General features: G+C 54.3%; 1 protein-coding gene across 7 annotated transcripts; it reads left to right on the forward strand.

Moving 5' to 3' along the window:
• Positions 1 to 3,726: 3,726 nt before the first annotated feature.
• On the forward strand, positions 3,727 to 19,882 carry CUEDC1 (CUE domain containing 1). 7 transcript variants are annotated; one of them, XM_085240926.1, is made up of 12 exons: positions 3,727 to 3,865; positions 7,558 to 7,626; positions 12,547 to 12,981; positions 13,378 to 13,499; positions 13,900 to 14,008; positions 15,002 to 15,170; positions 15,544 to 15,627; positions 16,231 to 16,320; positions 16,815 to 16,908; positions 17,100 to 17,167; positions 17,309 to 17,379; positions 17,501 to 19,882. In XM_085240926.1, the coding sequence occupies exons 3-11, from the start codon at positions 12,691 to 12,693 to the stop codon at positions 17,374 to 17,376; spliced, it is 1,095 nt and encodes a 364-aa protein (XP_085097052.1). In that variant the 5' UTR covers positions 3,727 to 3,865; positions 7,558 to 7,626; positions 12,547 to 12,690; the 3' UTR covers positions 17,377 to 17,379; positions 17,501 to 19,882. The 7 variants fall into 7 exon arrangements, with proteins under 7 accessions (XP_085097052.1, XP_085097054.1, XP_085097048.1 ...); XM_085240928.1 differs by having other exon boundaries at positions 17,100 to 17,158; XM_085240922.1 differs by having other exon boundaries at positions 17,309 to 19,882.
• The last annotated feature ends 373 nt before the right edge of the window (positions 19,883 to 20,255 follow it).

Here is a 20,255-nt window from a genome sequence, read left to right on the forward strand (position 1 = left end):
CAGAGTAGCAGTAGAATAAACACATTAAGCACTGGCACGGAAATTTTTCAGTGTACCAGAGACTTCCCTGACCACTCACCGTGCTGCTCTTAGCACTGGATAGGAAAAGGGCTGTTTCCTTTTTATTTTATGTTGGTTCTGCTCAAATGTACCTGGTTTATGTCCACAAAGCTGCATTAGCTAATTGTCAACCTGTTTCATTCGTACTTGGGTAAACATTTGCTTTGTACTGTGCATAAATGGTTCCGAGGTGTGCTCCTCAGCTGTCTCAACGCAGACATTAATTTCACCTGTAATGCCATCATACGAAATACATTAAGCTGTTTTCTGACAACCCGGGGCTGCCTGGTCAAGTAGTTTGTGCCCTGTGCACGCTGCCATGTGAGAATGGTTCATCCGCAGCGCCGACGGCAGCGAGGCCGGCTGCAGGTGGGAGGCACGCGTGGCCACAGCAGCGCCAGCGATTGGTGTGGCAACTCGTGTCCCCTCAGCCATGGGAAATGAAGGCTCTCAGCAAACCGTAGATGTGAAGAACAGATGCTCCCGTTACACCGAGTGTTTCTGTGCAGCTGATGTGCTTAGCCTAGTTTATTTCACGGAAACTTTTAAGCTGGATCTTGTCCAACGCCCAAGGAAGCAGATCGCTTCTGTAGGTTTGAGTTGGTTTTTTCACATCAAGTTCCATTCGGGTCTCCAATTGCAAGTGGTTCAAAAGGGTTCTGTTTTTTTTTTTTTTTTTTTTTTTTTTTTTTTTCCTCCTGACGTTTTTATGAGCATTCGGTGTTAGGGTGATGGCTTAGCACTGACCGGTAGTTTTACAAAACTGAATTTTGCTTTGGAAGGATTTGTGCTGCGGAAGGGCAGAGCAGTCAGCTCAGTGACACGAAAACTCACCTCTGTGCACGGAGAGCTGCGGTGATGCTTTGGTGCTGGCTGGATGCTTCCGGGAAGGTGGGCCAGCAGGAAGTAAGTACTGCAGCACGGCTGCCAAAGCTGCCGTCAGGCTGTGCCAGTGGCCTTCCTGAGGCCATCTCTTCTTTGCTTGGAGTGCCCACAGCTGTCAGGGGATGTTTGGGCTGAGGAGAGATGAGGGGTGGGCCTTCTGTGTCCTGCCTTTGGGGAATTATACCTGAGTGATGTAAATTGTTTTTTTCTTCAAAGGTAGATCACAGGCAAGAGAGAAAAACGGTACTGTTATTCTCTTAGTGCAATTAAATTTTGCTTCCCATTGCATTTTCCCCCTCACAACAAGGGCCAGAAGAAGGGTTTCAGTCAGAAGGAGGTATCTAATGTCTGTGTCTAAAGAAAAAACACCAAAGAGCAATAAGCTGAGCTGAAACAATCCATGTTACATAAAGGGGCAGGGCCAGGTTTCTGAAAGCATTTTAACCCTGCTGCCCAGGATCCCCATATGGGAGCCGAGTTCTGGAAGGACGGACCACAGTCATTCGGTGCAGGGTCCTAAAACTGCCTTGCTTCCTTGGTGCCTTAGACTGCCCATCTCACAATCAGATTTAACAGTATTTCAAAAGGCAGCTATTAAAAGCACTTCACATTTGTGAATGTCTTTCAGAGCTGTTTCTTTTCTCGTGCTTATGTGGACCTTCTAATCAGTGCTGCTTAGGATAAATAGTAAGTGTAAAAATGAATCATCTCCTCGCATTATTGCCAGGCGGAGGAAAACTTAAACTAAGTCCCTTTCTACCTGTTGTTTAATGCATCATGTTTATACTTGCTGCTTATCCTTGATCTCTCACTCACAGCTTCCAGAACAGCAACTGAAGGGTGACACAGGAACTACGTGCTAACTTTTATGTCAAAAATAGCTTTCACCTTTAAATGCACGAGGCTCAGGGACTGTTTTCTAATTAGAAAAAGAATGCCTGAGCTTCTACTGTGAATCCATTTTACGGCTGTGTTAAAACTTGACTGTCAACTCCTGGTTAAAATTTAGTGCTGAGGTCTTGACCTAGAAACAAACCTTTTTTGGTATTGGTTTGGAAAAAGTATTTCAGTGCTAAGAAAAACTCAGCCGTGCCGTCCAGCTAGCTCCCCCATCACGGCTGGCTGAGTGTTCTTGGTGGATTGTTTCTGCTTACTTCTTTCTTAAGCCCAAGTCAGGCTGCTGGGAAAGATGGGCTCATGTTCTTCAAAATAATAACAAGGTGGGTTTTTTTTGGTTCTTCAGGTTTATGGGCTAATTCGAATCATGCCAAGAAGACTCGGGTTTTTCTTTACAGATGCTTCTTCATGTGCAAAACATTTCAACATGGGCATCTGACATTAGCTCACATCAGAGAGCACAGACCTCTGCTGTCCTGACCTCCAAAATTAACCCAACCAGTAAGAATGACAAAGGGGACTTTCAGAACATATGGAACCTTTTGGTTTTCAGAAAAGGCAGAGATATTGCACTTGTCTTTTCACAAAGTTGTTATTGCCAACTGTCAAAGAAAAACTTGTGTTCTGTGTTTTCCATGACAGTTTTGTTTTGTTTTGTTTTTTTTTCCCCCAGGGAATTTAGTTGGAACTGGCTGAATTAAACTCACTATTTTATTTCTTAATAGTTGTGCATTTCTTTTCCCATTTCTTTTTCCTTGCTAGTGTCATTTGCAGCAAGGATCCGTATCAAAGGACAGCAAAGAAATTTGATCGCCTGTTTCCTCTGAAGCAAGGCTGGATTCGAAAAAGATATTTCAGTCACAAAGCTCGCTGCAAGGCACTGAGGATGCACCGATCTGTATTTAACTTTGGGAAGGCAAATGTTGTGGCATATGTACTTGTACTCACTGAAAGCCAAAGATTTGCCTCTAATGTTTTTGCTCTCACTGCTGTCTGTGTTCGCAGTCAAAGCCTTGCAGATTTTTACCCAGGCAGAGGATTGCTGAGCTGCCAGACGTGGATGAAATGACTGAGTGGGGAAAAAACCTCTGCACAGAGGGCTGAGCTACAAGATCCTTGGAACATCCCAAACGCACGTTAGGGTCCAGCACCGCAGCCGTGCTCCCTGCCGCTCTGGCTGAGCCCAACCCTGGCGGGTGCCCTGGGAGGCACAGCTTTCCTCCCTCTGGGAAACGCCAGCGAGTCGGGAAGGTTTTGGAGAGCTGCGAGGTGCTCAGCCGCTGCCGTTCGCGGTCTCGCCCCGGTCTCTACAAAACGGGAAGCGTTTGCCCCATGTAAATTAACTCCTGTAATTTGTAAGAGGAGATCGCTTCCTGTCCTAAGCTGTTATGCGGTATGGCTGCAAGCTGTTAGATGCTGTAGCAATGGATCCTGGAGGCGGCTGCTTTCTGTTTGTGGTTGAAGTGATGCTTTGTTATAATCCGCATCTCATGTGCAGCCCTCGGGACAGGAGCGCCGTCTCGTCGTCGTGGGGGCACTCCGGCCTGGAAGCCGGGACCCGTGCCGCCCAGCGGATACAGAACGGCCCGAGAGCAGCGGCGGGGCCAGCAGCCCGCACGCAGACGGCGGTGCCGCTCCCGCAGCCGAACCGCCGGGCGCGGCGGGGAACGCACCGAGGCCGGGCCCGCACCGAGGCCTGCGCGAATCGGGCGGCGCCGCGCCCTCGACGCCCCGGGCGGGCAGAAGGGGCCGCGGGGCTCTGCGCCGGGGGGGCGGTGCCGCGCCCCGGGGTCGGAAGGGTCCCGAGAGCCCCGGCTGCGTTTCGGCCGGGCCGCCGCTAGGCCCCGCGTCCCCCCCCCCCCACCCCGAGCCGCCCCGGCCCCGCCGCGCCGCGCCGCCCCCAGCTGCCGGGCACGGCGAACGCCCCCGCCCCGCCCGCCCGCCAGCCACGTCCGTCTCCTGTCCCGGCTCCTTTCCATGGTTCCCGGCGTGGTCCGTGCCTGCCGCCGCCCCCGCAGCGCCGGTAAGGGGGGCGGGCCGGGCCGGGCTCGGCTCTTTGTGCGCCGCGGTCGGGCCGAGCGGGGCGGGCGGTGCCTCCCGGCCTGTGCGGGCCGCGGCGCGGAGCCTCGGCGGGGCCGGGCGGGAGCGGGAGGGTCCGCGGCCCCGAGGAGGGCCCGCCCGCCGCCAGCTGCCCCCGGCTCGGCCGAGCCCGCGGGGGGCGAGGGACGGGGCCGCCGGTGGTTCGGCGTCCGCGGGGCTCGGGAGCGGCTTCTCGGGGGCGGCCGGCCGGAGCCTGGCCGCGGGGAGCAGGGCGGCGGGCACGGCCCAGCGCGGGCTGAAGCCGCGGGGGGCTCCGGCGGCGGCGGCGGCGGCCCGGCCCCGGGGAGAGCCTCCTTCTGGCGGCCCGCAGCGCGGCCGGGCCTCGGCTGCTCGCTGCCCGGAGCGGCCGTCCCGTTGCCGGGCTGCGCCCCTCGGGCATCTCGGCCGTCCCGCATCGGGAGAGCCCTCTGAGGAGCGGCACGGCGGGGCGAAGCGCCTGCGTCCGCGGCACGGCGGGCCCTGCCCATCGCGGCCGGGCGGCCTGCGGTGCTGCCCCGGCGTGGGGTGCCTGCCCTGGGGCCGTGCCGCGGCGCTGTCCCGTGGGCACTGGCGGCCCCGTGCCCGGACGCCATCCCGTGCCCCTGCTCCAGAGCGATGCGCTTCAACCCCGGACGTCGCTGCTAGGGATGGATCGAAGAGCTTAACGCGGGAGGTGTGTCGGGCCCTGCGCGCACCGAGGTGCCGGTGGTCTTGGAGCTGTTTGTGGCCCTCGGGCTGGGTGATGAGCTGCCCCTCCGAGAGGGGATGGAGGTTTCTGGGGCCCCGTGTGCCCCCGGGGCTCCCCGTGAAGTTATCGTGTGTGAACAGCAACAGAGAAGAGCCAGAGCTGCCTCGCCCCTGGAAATCACCACTTCAAAGCGACACTGGAGTGTTGTCAGCCTCCTCAGGCAGTTTGGAAGATTCCTTTTTATTATTTTTAAAAAAGCAGCAGTCTCACCTCCTCCTCACACCTCCTCCCACTGCTGCCACTGAAAATAAATGTGGGGGTGACAATATCTGTGAGGAAACCCAGCTGTCCTGGACTGACCTCCGGTTTGGGGATGCCTGGCGAGGGTGCCCAGGGGCACATGGCACCCAGAGAAGCCTTCTGCTCCTTGCCTCCTCCATCACACTCATCTTGAACAGCCCCTCACCCAGACAACAGCACCCAGCTGGATCTGTGGTGTCACGGTGTGGGGTTTTCCTTTGCAGGGCTCCAGGCTTTGTGTGTGGGCACCACGGAGTGTGCAGCGGTGTGTGGCGTCCCCCAGTGATAGCAAGCGCTTATCAGCCTGCACCAAAGCACGTTGTGCAAGAAAAGATAACAGGGATGTTGTGTGTGGCAGACAGCCCTGTTTGGACAGGAAAGGCCGGGAGGAGAGCTGGAAGGTGACTCGCACTTTGTTTGTTGCCATGAGGATGAAGTCTCAGGGTAGGAGCTGTGTTCTGCTGCCTTCCGCCTTGGGTTGATATCAGTGGGTGCTTGTGGGCATGAGTGGCAGTGCTGTGACTCAGGCGGCTTTTGGTGGCTGTTTGTCCTGGTTTGCCTGTTACTTGGAGCTCAGAGCCTTTCTATTCCGTCATCTCAGGTATCTGCAGGTTAGGTTTAAGTCAGGTGCTGGTGCGTGTGATCTGGCTGTGACAGGGACGTGGCAGCTTTTGTTGGTGCCCATGGCATGAGGGGTAGAAGCTTGTGAGAACAGAGTGATCAAATGGCAAACGGTCATGGGGAACTTAAAAAAGGCATTACCAAACTGCTCAGAATGAGTCCTCGACCCTGGATTTTCTGCTGAAGGACTGTCAACCACAGCACGCTGTGGGGCTGCTCCTGCCCTTTCCCTCTGGCTGCTCCTTGGGGGCAGGAGTGGGGCTGCTATGCCGTGCTGAGCTGCACCATGCTCAGCCCTGTGGATCTGTGACACTGCAACACTCAAGCACTACCAGAGCTAATCCCCCTTGCCCCTACCTCACCTGCTGTGGGTGCTTTGCCAGTGTGGACCCTGAGTGGCTGCTGGTGCGAAGACGGCTGCTGCTGGGCTGAGTTCCACGTAGAGTCAGGACAGAAGGTCAACCGACTATTTATTTATTCAGCCATTCATTTGGTGTGGTGTAACTTGAGAAACTTGGGATCTGGTCAGTTGAGACACTTTGTTTAAATTTCAAACTGCTTTTTTTTTTAAAGCTTCTTTTGAACATCCGTGCTGTTAGCTGTCCCTGACGCACGTATTAACCACCAAAACGCAGTGACTTTTCAACTGGAAAATATTAAAACAAGGCTTTTGATTAAATTCTCATTTTGGGAATGGGCTAAGAGGTGCCAGGAGGCCCTGCAGAGCCTTTCCTTGAAACCATCAACTTTTTTAAAAAAACAGAAACTAATGTCCCAAGCAGCCGTGATTGGTGCCAAAGCCATTGCTGTCCTTCAGGCACTGCCCACTCCAGGGCTCTGTGGTCTGGCTCTGGCAGTGCCGAGGGAGATGTGGTGGTGCCCCCTCCCCGGTGCTGCCTTTGATGCTGGTGAGTGGCAGGTCCATTGTGGCCTCTTTGTGCCCTCCTCAGTTCTCCTAGCCCGCACAAAACCTGCCATGGAAACCAAACCCGGCCGCTGTCCCAGGAAACCCGGAGGTGCAATTAGGAAATGCAAATATGAATGCAAATTCCTTCACTGCCTTCATCCCGGGGCCACCAGCCAGTGTCCCTGCCTGTGGGCACCAGGAGGAGAATGGGGCACAGGTCTGGGGGTAGTGCTGATGGCCGTGGGGCACCTTGGGCTCTTCTCCCCTTTCCTCAAGTCTTCCTCAGCATCTTGGGGGAAGAATGGGGCATTTCAGCAGCTGGGAGCAGTGACTCATAGGTGACAATGTGAGATTGATTTTTTTTTTTTCCATCCTCTCTTGGTTGCCCAGCGACAAACAAACAAACAACTATCTTAAAATCCAAGCCAGCAGGAAGGGAGAAGCCCTGGTGCTTCCCAGTGCCATGCTGCCATGTCCGTGCTGCAGTCAGGATGCATGGGCAGGGTGCTGTGCGGAGCTGCTGCTCCCACTGGGCTGCTCCATAGCCTGTTATGCTGCTGGGCTGGGAGCCGCTGGGGCAGCACCGTGGAGGTTTTGGCATCTGTGGGACTGACCCTGGGAGCTGCCCTCGTTGGCATTGGTGACAATCCCACAGTGTGTTCGGCTGTGAATGGTACTGCTCTCCTGTCTGGCTCCAGACCAGGTGGATTTTGTCGACAGCTGGAGGTATTCTACACAAATGGAGCTGCTTCCTTTGCCCTGAAAGCGTTCACCCAGCGCTTTGCCATGCCCCATGAGTGCCTGACTGCACTCCCATGTCTCTCTGACACCCTGTGCTTCCTCCCAGCCCTGTTCCATTGAGTTGCTGGAAAATGAGCTCCAGATCCTGGAGGTGGCATTTCTTCCGTCTCCTGACATCTCGTCCATCCCTGCTCTCGCCTAGATCCGCGGGGCAATAGTAGGGTGGTGAGGGAAAAAGAGTGGATTGTCTACAGAAAATGGAGCAGGGCACACCTGCAGCTCACTCACTGCGATGTTCCAACCCTGACCTGATCTTAGTGTTTGACTCAGTTACAGAGCCCATTCTAACGGTGTTTTTTCTCTCCCTCTCTGTTTCCAGGCGGCAGTGGAGCTCTGGCACGAGGACAGCGTGCACAGGAGGTCCGGAGCTCAGCGGGAGTGCTGCAAGGTAGGAGTGGGGTCTTGCTGGTGGGGACGGGGCATGGGACATCCCACGGGGACAAGTCCAGGCTTCCTGTGGTTGGGAAGGAATGAGAGTGGTGTTGGAGAGGGGATGTGGAGCTCTGGGATGCTGTGAGGGCTTACGGCTCTGCTGGGGGCAGACAGACGGACAGCACAGCTGCGGTGCCACGTTAATCCTCTTGCGCTGATGGAGTGTTCTAGCTTGTCCTAAACCACTGCTTATAAAATCCTCACTACTTTTAGCCTCCCTGGCTGATAACTGCAGCTGTCAGATGAGCCCGAAGCAACTGGGACAGTGCAGTGACGGAGCTATGCGTGAATTAATTATGCAAACTTAAAAATAACAAAGTAGAAGTGAGACTGGGCTTGGAAGAGGAGCGCGCCCTAGTTTGGTGGCTGGGCAGAGTGTGCTGCTGGAGCACATGGCCATGTGCCACTGGCAGCTGGATCTGAGCAACCCTGGGCACTGTCCTGGCTTCTGGATCTGTATCATTCCCGTGTCGAATCCCGATGTACTGTGATGGAGCAGAAGGAGTGCAGCAAACGTGATCTTGTGACTTTCAAGGGCTTTTATCTCTCCCTCCTGCAGCCGCACTGTGCTGGAGGGTCCTTGGGAAACCTTCCTGGTGTTCTTGCAGGGGAGGGCTGCCGTGTCAGTAATTAACCGTAGATCCCAGGTGAGGTGTAGTATTCCAGGCAGGTTCTTCTCTGCTGAGCAATATCACCCGGCACGAGGGAAGACAGAACAGCATGGTTATGCTGTGACACCGTGTCCCAGGACAAGGGCACAGTCGTGCCCAGATTGTCAGCTCAGTGCTTTTGCAGGGCTTCCATTGGTCATATGGCTTAGTGACTCATAAACCCAGGAACTCCTGTTTGCTGCTTAATTAATCCTTTCTGCCTGCAGTGCTCTGCTCTGGGACAGGGCTCTGAGCTGCCCTCAAGCTGCAGCAGTGGGTTTCATCCACCCTGTGTCTGCCCTCTTCGGTGGCCGTGATCTCAGTGACCTGACCGAGGTGGCTGCGAGCAGCCTGCGTAATGACCGCTTCTAAATCTTTTTACCAGATCCTAATGGACAAGGGCCTGTCCTGGTAAATAATTTACCGTGCCCATGAGTGAGAGTTTCACTCCACTCATTTTGTTTCCATAGAAACTTCTGCGCTCCTTCTGCTCCACGCAGCCTTTGGCGAATCAATACCCATTTTTGTTCCTTTGCACATTGAGTGATGGCCCTTAGATCTCGGGGACCGGAGGCCCTGCGGCACCACGGTGTCATGGAGCTGGCACCGGTCAGGCCCTGAGTGCCTGCCTGCCCCAAACCATTGTTTTTCTTCCTGCTGAGCTTCTGTGTGAGCCTGGAAGCAGTGAGGTGCAGACTGACAAAACCTGCTCCCAAACTGCCAGAGCTGAGCACCTTTGTCTCTGCAAGAATTTATCTTTCCTTTGCTCTCTGCAGCTTCCCACCGCTTTTGTGCAAGGGTTTGTGCTGAGCCAGGAGCACAAAAGGAGGGATAAGTGGCTGAGGATGGGGCTGTGCGCCATATGGCGTGAGGGCTCTGCAGGATGGGACTACCTGCAGTGCAGTGTTGGCACCAGCAGTGTGTCCATGAGCAGCCCCAGAGCGCTGCAGGGCTGGCTGGCACCTTGTGCTGTGTGCAGATGGGTAAACTGAGGCAAGTGGAGTGCTGGGAAGGGGCTCTGAGCTTGAGTTTGGCTCTGGCATCTCCGCATGCGTGTGATCCAGGGGGATGCCAGACTGGTCACAGTGCTCGGGCAACACAGGAGCAGCGGAGGTCACCAATGCTTGTGCAGCAAAGCAAGCCAGCAGTGCAGCTTAGAGCGGCACTGACCCAGGGCATGTCCCTGCATGGCCGCCTGCCCACCTGCTGCCACCTTTAAGCCCAGCCCCAGCACACGCCGATCTCCCAGCTGGGACCAATGCATTTTGATGTCAGCAGTGAAAGCTGGAGGAGGAAAGGTCAGGGCAGCTCAGCCAACCCCGCAGGAAAACCTTCTATCTGCCCCTCTGCTTTCTGCAGCCTCTTGCTTCTAATTTATGACACGTTGACACCAGACAGATTTGAACAGAGATGTGTTTAAACCATACGGAGGGATACAGGGTTACTTTCATTGCTCACACTTGCTTGACCTATTTTTCTTTAATCCCTTCCTGGAAACCTGATTTCATGTTCGAATTCCCTCAACTATTTTAGGAATGTCGTCCTACCAAGATCAAATTACCTCCAATGAATCGGGTGCAAGGCAGCCTCACCAGGCAGGCAGGTTTTTGATTAAGATCTGGCACTACCTCATTAATAGAAACCTCATTTGGAAGGGTGGGGGCTGTAACTGTGGCATGGCAAATGCACACAAAATCTGGGATTAGCCACAGGGAAACCCCGATCTGGGACTCTGGCACCTTAAGGAAGGCACCAGAGCTGCTGGACGAGTGCCCATGTCCAAACCCACCTGTGTCCTCAGCAAGGTTGTCACAGTGTGTCCGTCCCACAGGCAGACCCTCAAATGCAGCTCGTATGCCTGCCTGTTTCTGTGTGAAAGGATCAGAGCGCAGGCACAGACCTGGAGGTGTGTGCGTGGCTGCTGGAGAGAACAGAAAGGTGACAGAGGAGATTTTGGAGACTTAAGGCAGACACATCCTGCACGTCCCCGGGGTGTGCTCTGAATTTCAATGTGCTGGTACACACTAATTTTTGTTCCTAATCATTTCCTTTTCATCCTGGTTTTAATCCTATTACAGTTGGTGCTGGGCAGACACCTCCGCCACCAAGCAGTCCCTGAGCTCTGAGATCCGTTGCAGTGTAGTCCCTTTGAGGGGCCGGGCTGAAGGCAGAGCCCTGGGGCTGAAGCAGTGATTTTTGGCTTAATGCCTCCACTTTTGAGTCTTATTCTGAGAGTTTTCCCTCCCAAGCTCTGAGTGGGGACAGCCTACGAACGCAGCATGGCAATAGCAGGAGAAAAGGGGCTGTTCCTGTTCAGCTGCCTTTAAACAACCCCATCTGTTGTCTGAGCCATAGCAGACTTTGGAAAAGAACATTCCTCTTCCGTTGGTGCCAAGGCTTTTCCCTGAGCTGTGAGGGCTGGGAGCAGTCGGTCCCGCTGCTGTTACAGCTGTTGGCTCCTTCACCAGGACTGCTTTCAGCAGAGCTGAACAACTGCTGTTCCCAGCATGGAGCTGTGGAACGCCCGGCCCCTGGGATCACCCGGCTGTGCCGGCCCTGTGCCTGGAGCAGCGTGGCTGTGGGTACTCTGTGGGCATGGCCTGCTGCGTGGTGCGACTGCAGCCTACAGAGGTGAGCCTGCAGGCAGCAGCCCACGCCACAGGTCCGTTCTGCAGTGTACTGGGCTCTGCCCTCGCCTCAGGTCACAGCTGGCCGCCAGCTTTCTTCCTTCCTTTTTGGGCAATCTAAAGGATTTCAGTTTTCCTGGCACCCTCCCAGCCCCTCGCTGGCATCGAGGCAGCAGCCAGCAGTGGGGATTCTGCTTCCCACTCTGAGCACAGGGACAGAGGAGGATCCTGGACGTGGAACTCTCAGTTTTTTAGTTAAGGTGTGCCAATAGGTGACTTGCTTTTCTCCAGATTTTAACTCACAATGATGTAGTGCTTTTCATTTCTCCATATCATCAGCAGGATCACGGTGCAGTCCCTCGGTGTTGCTCAGAGCCAGACGTGCAGCAGAGCCTTTTTGGTGTTCAAATGTCACCATCTCTCATTTTTGTTCATCTTAGGACCAGAAGCTTTCAATTATTTTGCAGGCGGCTGCTCCCAGTCACGCTATCTGGCGTGGGCTCAATGTAACCGAGTTGCCCAAAGCCTCATAACTGCTCCCAGCACGCCAGAGCAAAGCCTGACCGACAGGGCTGGGATGAGGCGCTTCCTGGTGATGCCCAGGGCTGGCTCCCACGTGCAGCATGGCCCTGCGCAGGGTGTGGGGCACCGGGTGACCTTCAGAGGCGGCCGCTCTGCTTAATGGGTTTCAATCTGATTATGCAGTGTTTTACTAAGAAATGTGCTTGGCTTGTTCTTCTCAATTAAATACAAATGTAGGGACAGTTATCTTGCACTCTCCGCCTGCTACTTGGGAAAAAGCCTTTGAAAATGATATTATGGATCAAAAGTGTTCCTGGGGTAATTCTTTTTAAACGGCAGAGTTAATCCAGAACTGAATTTGTCCCTGCATTTCCAAATGAGAGGCAGTAGCTGTATATAATCTGTTTATGGTTTTAAAGCAAATGTTAATCTTGGATTTGGTGGCTTTTCCCAAGGGTCGATTTGCTGTGCTGCAAAATGCTTTAGCCCCCTGCACTGAGATGACTCCACCTTTTATTTTAAAGAGAGATTTCACCGTGTTTATAAACAAACGTCAAACCTGGGAATGTTCAATCTGTGGGGCCCTCTGCAGTGCAAGTGGTGCCATTTTTCTCCCCTTGCAGTGTTTGGTTTGTGCGGCGCCTGGCACAGTGACCCGAGCTCCTGGATGCCCTCCTGGGGGACGTGCTGTGCAAACGGGGGTGCAGTTCAATAGTTTGAGTTTAATTGGATTTCCCCCTCTGAGATCTTGCTGTGCCCTGGGTGCTTTCTTCACACCTTCACAGTGCCCTCGTGCAGCCCCTGCCTGCAGCTTCCTGGCCATGTGCTGGGGCTGAGCAAGCAGGGGAGAACCACAAAAGGAAGAAATTATAAATCCCACTCCTTTCTCCAACAAAGCAAAAAATACCAGAGAGGAGGATTTCTGAGGTGGGCTTCATACGAAGGTGGCTGCCAAAAATGTGCCTTGTGCTTCAGTCCAGCTGCTGGTCCTGGCTCTGGGGAGCTGAAAGCTACCCCCATTCCTGGGGCCCCATGTCTCACCAGAGGTAACTTTGTGACATCTCTCTGTGCCCGCAGGTGCTGGGATGCTGCAGCGTGCCGGGGGCTGACGTGTGGAGCTCTGGCTGTGGGGAGCAGTGCCCCCGCCGCCCACCCATGCTCCCGGCCGGCAGCCGGGGCCTTGCCCCGTGACGAGGTGCCCACCTCCCCAGGACCGCCGCCATGACGAGCCTCTTTCGGCGCAGCAGCAGCAATGGCGGCTCACGCGGCGGCTCCTCGGCGCAGGAGCTCAACAACAGCCGCCCTGCCAGGCAGGTGCGCCGGCTGGAGTTCAACCAGGCCATGGAGGACTTCAAGACCATGTTCCCCAATATGGACTACGACATCATCGAGTGCGTTTTGAGGGCCAACAACGGTGCCGTGGATGCCACCATCGACCAGCTCCTCCAGATGAACCTGGATGGCAGCGGCTGTGAGGACAGCTCGGACTCGGAGGACAGCATTCCCCCTGAGGTACTGCTGTGTCTGGCTTGGGCTCATTCTGTCTCATTTCTGCCCCCTGCACGACTGGGTGTAAGGGAAGGACATTGGAGCCGGTGTCCTTGCAGGTCTGCAACTGCACTTTGTGGCTGATGTGGGTGCCTCTTGACAACCATTTGAATGCTGACTTGGCTAGTTTGTAGCATGCAGCCTGGCAGTTGGCCTCTGTCAGTGCTTGAGGCTTGAGTCAAACCACTCTCCTCCCTCCTTTCTTCCCCAAAACCAATAGAAGGCCTTTGGCTTCTGCCTCACTGTGCTAAAATGCAGTGCCTTTTCCCTACAGAACAGTGCCCCAAACCTGCCCAATGCATGTTGGCACCATCCTCCCCGCAGCACTGCTCACCTCACCCTCTCCTCCTCTCTCCCCAGATCCTTGAGCGCACCCTGGAGCCAGACAGCTCTGATGAGGAGCCTCCCCCAGTGTACTCCCCCCCAGCCTATGAGAGCCAGGTGCTGAGCAGTCCACATGCACCTCCCACCCCCCCACCCAGGTGAGTCTGCTGCAAGTCAAGGGAGATGAAGGAAGCTCACAGCTAGATAAAAAATGGCCCTAAAACATGAACAGCTGAGGGAGCAAGAGAGCTGCCTGTGAAGTGAGTAGAATGGCAAAAATCAGCTCCTGGATGCAGGGAGTGCATGCTGCCTCTGGAGAACACCAGGTGCTGTGTGGCTGGGGCCTGACACCTCTTATCTCTTGGCACCAGGAGCCCTCATGCCTGTGGCAGGGAAGGGCTGTGGGTTTGTAGGATAGCTAGGCACAGTGAGATTTTCCAGCCCCTGGACAACGCCTGGGGAGCTGGGCAGGTGGCTGCTGACACGGGTTCCTACACAACAGCATTTGATGGTGTTTGAGTTCCCTCTGGCTGAAGTCTCTGGCTGTGCTCATTGCAGGACGGATGTGCCAGGGCCTGGCCGCTACAGGAACTGGAACCCACCACTGCTGGGCAACCTCCCTGAGGACTTCCTGCGCATCCTACCCCAGCAAGCTGCCTGCACGCAGGTGAGCACCAACCCCAAGCCCCTGTGACATGACCAAGAGTCGTGGGTTGCTTCTGATCACTTTGAAAATCAGCTCTGTTGCTCTGCTGGGAAGCACTAGGACCAGCCGGTACTCCTGGGCAGAGCACTGAGGCCTTATGCTCAGGGGATACTGTATATGTGAGGTACAAAATCCTCACATTGGAAATCGGGGTACTCATACTCTCCTTGGCAGTTTTGGGGCTGGTACCACAACACCCTGTGGGGACCAAGCACAACCTCAGTGGGCAGCAGCTCAGCTTTGGCTGCTCTGCATCCCCTGGGCATCCCATGGCCACTTCGCACCCCTGCAATAGGGCTTTTACCTTCCTAGTTTGTCAGGGGCCTGGGGAGGTCTGTAGATGGATCAGCTTTTCCCTACCCTTTTTGGTGCTGAAGGCAGCCTGCTACGTTGCCATATATAATTGCCTGAAAGTTGAGCTTCTCCGGCTATAATACCTTTCTGGGAATAGAAACATAACATTTCACTGGGGCTCAGGGGAGAAAGAAGCAGCTGCCCTTCTCTTCTCTGGCAATTGTGTGCTTTTGCTTTTTATGGCACTTTGAGAGCAGCAGTAGATATTGTAGATAGATACTGTAGGCAAGGGAGAGATTGATCCTGTGCAGTGTGGCTTTGCTCTTCCACGTGTATGGATGCAGTGAGAGCTGGGGAGGGTGAGAGAGAGCGAGAGCACCAGGGCACTACCAGTAGGAAATTGCAGTCTTCCTTTTAAATGCGCAAAATTAAAGCAGTGATGCTGGCTGCAGGACCTTTCTCCTTCACTTCCACGTCCTGCTTCAACCCTATGCTGATCTGAAAAAGAGCTCTTCCAGATGATTCCCACATCAGGGGCTCTGCTCCCACGCTGCAGTGCCCTCCTGGCTCTGCCTGGTGTTGGTGTCAGACACGTGGGCTCCAGCAGCTTTGTGCTGTGGCCATGGACCAACCTTCCCGCCTGTGTTTCCTCTTGCACAGGGCTCCTCTGGATGCCAGCAGCCTGTGCCACGGGGCCAGGGCTCCCTGGAGCAGGAGAGGAGGTGGAAGCAGTACCTGGAGGACGAGCGGATTGCGCTCTTCCTGCAGAACGAGGAGTTCATGAAGGAGCTGCAGAGGAACCGGGACTTCCTCCTTGCCCTGGAGAGAGGTGAGAAGCACCTTTAGGAACCTCTGTCTGCGTTTCAGGCGTGTGCCCCACTCTGGGACGCTACTCCTGCTGCGGTGTGTCAACCTCATCCCCATCCGCTGCAGCTGGAAAACCACCACGTTTTGGCGGGCGCTCACTTCCTCTGCTGTGGGCTCCCACAGAGTGCCTGCGGTTGCTGTGTTGCAGCAGTGATGGTGCCAGGGGGAGGCTGCCTGCTTGCTCCCACCGCTCCCAGCTGTGGTGTGGAGATGTTTGACATCCTTGGGGTGTGGCAGAGCTGCTGCAGGGACTGAGTGCAGTGGGCATGTACGGACAAGGAGCATGAAGCTGTGTGTGCTGCCTTGAGAGTCTACCAGGGCTTTTTGTTTTTCAGATCGACTAAAATACGAGTCAAAAAAATCCAAGTCGACCAGTGCTGCTGTCAGCAATGATTTCTGTTTCTCCTCCATAATACCAGGTAATTTCAAGATCCACAAGAGTATCTCCTGTCATCAGGGGAATGCTCCAAAGCTCCACCCAATGTGCCATGCCATGCTGTACCATGCCGTGTGATGTGGCTGCCTGGGGAGGAACCCAGCTGGTCCCTCCCTACTGCTCAGAGCTCCTAAAAGCACAAGGCAGGGGGGCAGACAGGTGATGGAGCTGGGTGCCCGTGCCCTCCCCACCCAGCCACTACCATGTCCTGCCTCTGTTCTTCCCCTGGGCTCAGTTCCCAGGGGTGACATAGCCTGCTGTCTTGATGGGAGCAGAGGATTGTGCCTGGGAGACGTAATGACTGTTCCCAAGTAATCCTGATTAACCTCAGCAGTGAGGCAGCTGCCTGGGGACAGAATTAGCACTGGTAGCTGTCCATGTCCCTGAGTGGGGCTGGGGGTGGGCAAGATGCAACCACTCAGCTGCAAGTGGGAGTCACTGCCCCCAGGGTTTCTGCACCCCAGATCTCAGAGGGTTTTTTTCACCCAGAACCAGGTGTGGAGTGCTGTGCCCTTTTCCTGCTCACTGTTACTTGGCTCTGCCAGTGACCAGATGTGCTGATGGTACCCAAATGTTTGCCTTCCAGGTGATGTAGCCCCTCCTGGAACCAGTGAGGCCGGCAGTACTGTGTCTGACGATGCCTTATTCAGAGACAAACTGAAACACATGGGAAAATGTGAGTTGGTTTCCAGGCTCCAGTCTGGCAGCAGGAAGCCCATGATGGGCTAGAGGAGTGTGTGGATATTTTGTGGTGTGTGTTGATAATGCAGATGGTGTTGGGAATCCCAGAAGAGGAAGCAGAGGAGTTTGCTATAGCTCTCCCTTTCCTCTTAAGCCTGCCACAGTTTGCTTCTCCCATTGCAAAACAAACCCAAGTTCTTTGGGCAGCCTGACTCAGACTGCAGCTGGCTGAGACGCACTGGGGTGGCCTGGGGTAGACATGAGTAGGGAATACCACAGAAATCCCAATGAAAGAATACAAACACCAGCACCTCTGGCCTGAGGCCACTTTTATCTCTGCTAGTGGCAGGGCTTGGTTGTTGGTGCCCAGCACTACAGTGGCTGCTTCCGGCACTAGTGGCTCTTGCCCATAGCTGTCTCCTCCCCAGCACCCCTGGCAGCTCTTTGGGGAGTTTGTGGTGAGACCCTCACTGGGCTGTTTCCTTCCAGCAACGCGCAAGAAGCTGTTTGAACTCGCCAGAGCCTTCTCTGAGAAGACGAAGATGAGGAAGTCAAAAAGAAAACACTTGTTGAAGCACCAGGTGTATCCTAAAAGGGGCTTGTTGTCATTTGCCCTCGGTAGCTGGGACTGCTGGGGGAATGCGGGTGGTCCTGGGGACACTGTGAGGCTGCAGTTTGGAGAGGAGCATCCCCAGGTGCCCCCACATCTGTGGGCTGTGAGGAGAGGTTTGTGGTGCTATGACCATACCCTGGTTTCCTTAGCAGAGCATGCAGGCTGGGGACAGCTGCATCCACAGCAAATCTTCTTGACGACGTCGAAGGACACTCGTGCGGTAAGAAAGGTTGTGCCACTCTGTGCTGTGCCAGTCTGAGTTGTGCCGTGTTGTGCCATGCCTTGCCATACTGTGCCACCTAGCTGGTATGGGACTGGCATCACATGTGGGATAGTTGCAGACCCTGACTCGTCTGCCTCTTCCTTTCAGATGAAGATTTTCAAGCACGGCAGCAGCAGCTCCGGGAAGAGGAGGAGACGCTGAAGGAAGGGCAATAAATGGTGAGGGCTGTGGTGCTGTGGCTGGTGACAGCTCCAGCGCCGTGATGGGACAGTGCTGGCCGTGGTGCAGCTGAGGCTGAGCACACACTGTTCTTCCTCCTCCTGGTCTCCTCCCCTCCAGGTCCCAGCACTGGGGTTTATTGCTGGCACAGAATGTGCAAAGGGCTTAATAAGAAGATGGCTGAAAAAAAGGAAAAAAGCAAACAAACACCCAACGACAAATAACCCAGTTTTTTGGCTGTTCCCCCTCTGCTGTTGTACTCCTCTGAAGTACAAACGTTGAAGTGAGGCACAAAGTTTTCTTTTCAGAGGTTTGAAAACAACTTCTCCTATCTAGCAAATCAGCCAAAAAAAAAAAAAAAAAAAAGGAAAGAACAGCTGGCAGCTGGTGTGAGCTGTGGCATTGGAGCTGGTGGGTCTGGGACTCAGGGAGGAGCCATCCCTCCTGCGCGTGGGATCCACACAGTGCTGCCAGAAGAGTGCACATGGGCTGTGCTAAGGGGATGCCCCGGCTGCGGGAGCTGCCTGGCGGAGCATCCCTGTGCATATCTGTGGTGATCTGATGTAATTTTCCTCTGCGCACGCAGGAAAAGAAAACACACAAGAAAGAAACTAAAAACTGTCATCTACTATTGCTAGGAGTAATAAGCAGAGATTCAGATCAGGTAATAGTGAAATAATATAAGTTGTTTATAAAAGGAAAGGCCTTCTTTTCCAAGGCATTTCCCTTTGCATTAAACCTTTGCCTTTGGCATCGCTCAAACTGCCTTGAAGTCGGACCCTCACTGCCTTGCTCCCTATGGGGCAGCACCAAGGGCTGGATCTGCACTGGTGCAGCGGCCGGGCCAGGACGTGTCCTGTTGGGTGCAGTGCTCCAGTAGTGTTTCCAGGGCCGGGCAGGGACATCCCTTGCCATTGATAAGGTGCAGATTTGGGATTTGCAGCTGGGGCTGGCAGAGATGTTTTTGACACAATGAGCTGGTGTGGGGCAGGAGAAACTCTCCCAGCCTTGGGGATTGTTTTTCCAGGAGAGCGCAGGGGCAGCTGGGAAGCAGCGCTTGGATCTCTGCAGCATCCTGAGATGCTGTCAGGCTAAAAATAATTACGTAAACAAATTCCTTCCTTGTGTAAGTAACGAGTGATGAGCACTAAGTGAGAATTCGCTCCCGCCAGCACATTTTCTTCTTCTTTATCAGCATAATCTGTTTACTGCTCAATCAGGAGGTGGCTGCAGACATGCCTGTTCTGCTTTCTGGCTCCTGTGAACCAGCACAAATGTTTTAAGATTCGTGCTGCGAAGGCGGCAGACGCAGAATCTCATCCACCAGAAACGCACGCAACTGCTGTCCCTGCCTCTCTGTGGGATTGCTAACAAAGCCCACATTGCTCTGGCTCCTAGCGGGCTCCTCCCAAATCCTCCCTGCATCCCCTTTGAAGTGGATGCCAACATTTTTCCCCACAGCCACAGTGCACCTGTTGAGTGCTGCCACAGGGCTGAGTGATGCAGGGGCACCACCTGCCATCAGTGCTGCCATGGGCTGCTTGAAGGAGCTCCTTGAAGGAGCTGCCCTCAGGTCTGAACCCAACTTTGATTCTGCTCCTTTTTAAGGAAGGGGCAATGGTGTCCCCTTTGAAATGGGGGCTACAGCAGTGCCACACTGCACTGGCCTTATCCCCAAGGTGATTTTAGGTGGTGGGAATGGGGTGCAGGGAGGTACTGGGGAGGCACTGCTGCTCTGTGTAGGGTCAGGATCTGGAGAGGTGCATGTCCCATGTGGCACCGGGCAAGGCATGAAGCTGTGGCTTTGCTGCTGGAGCAGGAGCTGGGGGCTGCTATCCCCAGCCCGAGGTTGGCTCTCAGATAGCGGGAGGACACCGCTGCTCCCTCCCAGCTCAAAGCAGTGCTGTGTAGTTGGAAAAAAAACAAGCTTGGAATTGGATCAGCTTGTAAACGTTCCAGTGCTTCTGAGCTACCAAGGGCTTAACTCGCAGCAAAGTTTTCATGCCTGCAGGAAGCACAGGCGGTGCAGCGGGGGCTCCTGTGGGCTGTGAGCTGCTGTCCCAGCGGCTGTGGCTGCTTTGGGGTCAGGGGATGTGCTCCTAACAACGTGCCCTGAGCTGTCCCAGCCTGTGCTGCGCAGCTCTGAGTGATGTCACTCTGCGGCCATTTTAAAATACCTTGGAGGCACAAAACATCGTTTCAATGGACAATGAAGAGTGGCTATTTTTATCTCCTTTAAAACAACAGTGAATCAGGTCTAACGAGCAGAAAGGCCCCTACAACCAGCTCGGGAGCCAAAATGCATTTCTTGCATAAAGCTGTACAATTCTCAGTGACGTTTCTATCACTTCTATATAAAATGTTTTAAAAAGAACAACAACAAAAAAGAAGTCTGTGGTGTGTGTGAGTGTTGCTCTTTTAGAATTTATTTCCATAAGTGATTTTTTTTTCTTAAAGATGTTTAATAGTAATTCATATAATAAAGTCCTGTTGTACTCTTAACACTGCAGCATTTTGCTTTTAGCTGCTGTTATTTTACAGGGGGAGAAAAGAAGAAATCGGGGCAGAGACGAGGCTGCCCCGTCCTGAAACAGCTGCAGCACTTCTTGAATTCTGCTCTCTGTGAGCAGTTTTGTTTCAGAACTGTGTTTTAAAAAAACTGTGCCTGGGAGAAGCCCAGAAATAAAAACTGTGGTAGAATCACGGTGATACTGGAGGTGCTTAAGGGTAGCACCTCCGTGCACATGTTCGAGGAGCGTAGCGGGGTAACAGCTACTCCTAGGACCCATTTCAGGACTTTTAGTCCCGCTGCTCCCAGCAGCGCTGGCCCTTTAAATGGCGGAGGGGCCGATCCGCAGCTCGGCTATCGGCTGCC

The sequence above is a fragment of the Meleagris gallopavo genome, chromosome 21, assembly GCF_905368555.1.
Source record: "Meleagris gallopavo chromosome 21, MGAL_WU_HG_1.1, whole genome shotgun sequence".
Taxonomy (NCBI): domain Eukaryota; kingdom Metazoa; phylum Chordata; class Aves; order Galliformes; family Phasianidae; genus Meleagris; species Meleagris gallopavo.